A 5,027-nucleotide genomic window follows, 5' to 3' on the forward strand; every position below is an offset into this window, starting at 1 on the left:
ACATTTCAGCATCAAACAAGTGTATTTATAATCACAATCTTTAGGTTCAATTTCTTTGTTTGCTTCATTGAAAGAAATGACTTCTAACTTTGTTAAGTTAGAAAAGTTTGATGAGGTAAACTTCATCCGCTGGCAGAAGAATATGAAGTTTCTTCTTACAACGCTAAAAGTGGCATACATTTTGAACATGGCAAGGCATGTGGAGAAGGATGGTGAAACTGTTGCTCAAACAAGAGACAGACCGAAATGGGTCAACGATGATTACATTTGCTTGGGACATATCCTGAATGGTATGTCTGACTCTCTGTTCGACATCTACCAGAGCAGACCTTCTGCAAAGGACTTGTGGGACAAACTGGAGACCAGATACATGCGTGTAAGAAATTCTTTGTCTCACATTTTAATAATTACAAAATAGTAGATGATAAGTCTGTTATGGAACAATTATATGAGATTGGACGTATTCTTAACAACTACAAACAACATAACATGAATATGGATGAAAAAAATCATTGTATCATCCATAATTGACAAACTTCTTCCTTCATGGAGAGATTTCAAACGATCCATGAAGCATAAGAAGGAAGACATTTCTCTTGAGAAACTTGACAATCACCTTCGTTTAGAAGAAGAATACCAAAAACAAGAAGGTATTAAGAACCATGTTACTCAAGAGAAGGTTCATGTTATGGAAGAAGGAAATTCAAGCAAAACTTCCAAAATGATAAATGGATAAATTTATCCTCTCAAATGGGGGTGTGTTTGTTAGAAAGGGATATTTGTTTGAGAATATGTTCAAATGTAATGTTGCAAATATTAATAATATTGATATGATTTCTTCTTAATTTGCAACATTACATTTGAACATATTCTCAAACAAATATCCCTTTCTTGCAAACACACCCCCATTTGAGAGGATAAATTTATCCATTTATCATTTTGGCAGTTTTGCTTGAATTTCCTTCTTCCATAACTTGAACCTTCTACTGAGTAACATGATTCTTAATACCTTCTTGTTTTCGGTTTTCTTCTTCTAAACGAAGGTGATTACCAAGTTGCTCAAGAGAAATGTCTTCCTTCTTATGCTTCATGGATTGTTTGAAATCTTTCCATGAAGGAGGAAGTTTGTTATGGATGATACAATGATTGTTTCATCCATATTCATGTTATGTTGTTTGTAGTTGTTAAGAATATGTTCAATCTCATATAATTGTTCTATAACAGACTTATCATTTACTATTGCATTTTGTAATTATTCAAATGTGAAACAAGGAATTTCTTACTTGTTGCGTCTTCATGCATATATTTGGTCTCCACTTTGTCCCACAAGTCCTTTGCAGAAGGGCTGCTCTGGTAGATATCGAACAGAGAGTCAGACATACCATTCAGGATATGTCCCAAGCAGATGTAATCATCGTTGTCCCATTTCTATTTGTCTCTTGTTTCAGTGACAATTTCACCATCCTTTTCCACAGGCCTTGCCATGTTCAGAATGTATGCCACTTTCAGCGTTGTAAGAAGAAACTTCATCTTCTTTTGCCTGCGAATGAAGTTTACCCATCAAACTTTTTCAATTTAACAAAGTCAGAAGTCATTTATTTCAATGAAGCAGCCAATGAAATTGAACCTAAAGATTGTTATTTAACGGAGGTTGAAAGATTTTAGACATATCTCTTTGGTGGGAAGCTTGTATAAGGTGCTTGCTAAATTATTGGCAAATAGATTACAAAAAGCTGTTGGAAGTGTAATCTTGAATTCTCCGTCAGCATTTTTGAAGGAAAGATAGATTCTTGATGGGATCCTGGTTGCGAATAAGGTGGTCGATGAGGATAGAATTCTCTAAAAAGGAGTTGTTATTTAAAGTAGATTTTGAAAAAGCGTATGATTTTGTTAATTGAGCAAACCTTGTTTCCAAACCTTTAGAGGATGTGGATAAAGGCGTGCATAGTTACGACAATAACATCTATTTTGGTGACTGGAAGCCCTACGGAGGAATTTCGGCTGAAAAGGGGACGAAAGCAGGGTGATCCCCCTATATCCTTTTTTATACCTCATGGAAGCTGAAGGTTTTCATGTTATGATGGAGTCATGGTTGGTAATGACATTTTTACTGGTTACAATATGTGTAGGGAGACGCCTTTATCCCTTTCACACCTTCATTTGCCTGACGATACTCTTAATTTTGGGAGAAAAAAAGTTTGGCCATTGTTCGAGCTATGCACATCGTTCTTCATATTTTTACGGCTATGTCAAGGTTGATGTTTAATTTTAATAAAAGCATGTAGGTGGGTGTAAATGTTAATGTGTCTTGGCTAAATGAAGTTGTAGAGGTGACATATGCCTTTTTTGTACTTGAGTCTCTCTATAGGAGGTGATGTGTGTCGGTTGAAGTTATGGGAGTCGTTGATTAACCGCATTAAATCTAGACTGTCAGGTTGGAAGACATTTATCATTTGGCGATCGTCTTGTCCTCCTTAAGTTTGTCATGAATTTTCTCCCTGTTTAAGCTCTTTCCTTCTTTAAGGCTCCTTCAGGTAACACTTCCTTTATTGAATCTCATTTAAATTGTTTTTTTTGGGGGGGGGGGGGGGGGGGGAAGTGAGGATCTTAGAAAAATTTCTTAGGTTGATTAGAACTTAATTTGTTTGGATAAGAGCACGAGTTTTATGGGTTAGGAGGATTGGGGAGTTTAATGTTGCTTTGTTGGGTAGGTGGTGTTAGAGGATGGGGACTAAGAGGGGTGTATTGTTTGTTTGGCGTGTTGTCAACGAGGTATGGAGTCGAGGTGGATCATTTGAAAGTGGGAGGAAGGAAGGGGTCGATTTGGTGAAAAGAGTTGGTTTTGAGGCTTGGGGCTGGTTTGAGGACAATTTACTGCGTAAGGTTGGTAACGGGGATGATACTTTATTATGGACGGATAGGTGGTTAGGGAACATGTCTTTACGTGATAGGTTTCATAGACTGTTGGATTTGGCTACAAACTAGTGGATGACTAATAAAGACATGTTTGATCTAGTTTGGGAAGAAAGGTGAGACTTGGAAGTGGTGGCATAGATTGTTAATGTGGAGAAGGAGCTTGTAGGGAAGAGTAGGACTTTGATTCTCACTATACTTTGTAGGTTGATATTCAAGATCACCAACTTTGGATTTTGAAACCAGACGAAGGTTGTACCGTTCACAATACGTATTGTGAACGGTATAAATTTATAATAAAAAATTGTATTTTTATAAACCGTTTTGAAGAACTTTATAAAAATAAATTGGAAACATAAACTCTCTCAAATAATCTCACAAGTGATTGTCTCGGTGATTAACTTCACATTAATTAATCCAAACGTGTAATAAAAACAAAAGGACCAGGTCTTTTATATGGACACAAAATACAACATATTGAATTAATTAAGATTACTAACTTACTAAAGCCTCTACTACAACAATAGAAACACACTCATTCATCGTCATCAACAAGTGACTAATTCCATCACAACAAGTTAACAACCAAGACCTTGAAACCTCTTTACTCACAAATAAAATAACACATAATTAAAAAAACATCTTTACGACTACAATACTTTTTTTAACAACAAATACAGTTACTACATAAGACGAACAGGGACAAGTAAATAGAAACTACAAAATGAAAGTGCTAATCACAATCACATTATTATTTCAAAGCTCTTGCTTAGATGGTTGCTCATTCTCCTCCGCAATGCTAACCATTCTAGGACCTTTAATCTTATCTTGTGACAACTTATTAAGTGTCAATGTAAGAACACCATTTTCCATCTTAGCTCTCACTGAATCCAAATCAACATTTTCTGGCAATCTAAATTGCCTCCAGAATTTTCCATAAGATCTTTCAACTCTATGCCAATGATCACCTTTTTTCTCTTCTTCTTTCTTCCTTTCACCACTCACTCTCAGCACCCTATTTTCCTCAACTTCTATCTTTATCTCATCTTTCCTTAACCCTGGCACGTCGAGCATTATAACATGTCCCTCTGGAGTTTCCTTCCAATCTACTCTAGCTGGTGAGAGTGACATGGTTGGTTCGTTTTTTTCGACTCCAAATGGGATTTGTTCTAGGACACGAAAAGGATCTGGGAATCGATCCGACCAGAGATCGGATAAGAGGGTGTTGGGTGAATCTATGTATGGTAGTAGTGACCCTTTTGCATTTGAAGGAAAATTACCAACAAGAATAAGGATAAGGAAGAGAAATGGTACAAGTAACATGTTGAGTTGTTGTGGCCTCATTTTCATTATACTTGAAAGAAAATGTGTGTTGTTTTCGTACTTGTTTCTTCAATTTTGGTGTTGGAACAGAAATGCTGGTGTGTTGTATATATAGGTTGTAAAATGTTGTAAGCATGGTTCTTGAAGATTCTATAAATGATATATATGGATGGTAAAGAGTGAAATGGAAGTGATAAGTGTAGATAAATTGAGAAAGTTCGAGATTAGTAAAGAGGGAAAGGTGTGCATGAGTTTTCTAACCTCTTCCAGATGCTTCGTGTGTGTAATGAGCATTGTTCTGCCAATTGCTATATTTAATTTTTTTTTTTATATTACTCCCCCTCCGTCCCAAATTATATGACGTTTTGGGCATTTCACACGTATTAAGAAATGTAATTAATATTGTGTGGTAAAGAGATATTATGAGTTGTTTTACAAAATTGTCCTTAATAAATGATATGGGAAAGATAAATGAAAGAATTGAAAGAAGAGAGAGAGTAATAAATAGTTAAGGATATAATAGAAAAAATAACATTAATGTTACATTGATATTGTAAAGCGACATATAATTTGGGACAAATATTTTTTCAAAGCGACATACAATTTGGGACGGAGGGAGTATATTTTATGCAATTTAAACTCACAAATATTCTCATACAACTATTCACATTTTTTCACAAACGGAATTGATTAAATTGTCAAAATTCGTTAATCCAAATTATAATTTTCACTCAAAATCACAAAATTATTTATCATCTCTTAAAATTCTAAAATCACATTTTACAAAGCTC

General features: G+C 35.2%; 1 protein-coding gene across 1 annotated transcript; it reads right to left on the minus strand.

The window, feature by feature from the left end:
* Positions 1-3,363: 3,363 nt before the first annotated feature.
* LOC146956847 (22.7 kDa class IV heat shock protein-like) lies at positions 3,364-4,335 on the minus strand. The gene has a single exon (XM_085732023.1). It carries the CDS (start codon positions 4,261-4,263, stop codon positions 3,670-3,672), a length of 594 nt encoding a protein of 197 aa, XP_085588149.1. The 5' UTR covers positions 4,264-4,335; the 3' UTR covers positions 3,364-3,669.
* Between the last annotated feature and the right edge of the window lie 692 nt (positions 4,336-5,027).

This window comes from Medicago sativa, chromosome 1 (assembly GCF_051527215.1).
Source record: "Medicago sativa cultivar Bolivia chromosome 1, Bolivia_mono, whole genome shotgun sequence".
Lineage (NCBI taxonomy): Eukaryota > Viridiplantae > Streptophyta > Magnoliopsida > Fabales > Fabaceae > Medicago > Medicago sativa.

What these genes read in the sequence shown, in the direction of transcription:
- LOC146956847 (XM_085732023.1), bottom strand. Translation starts at nt 4,263, where the DNA reads ATGAAAATGAGGCCACAACAACTCAACATGTTACTTGTACCATTTCTC.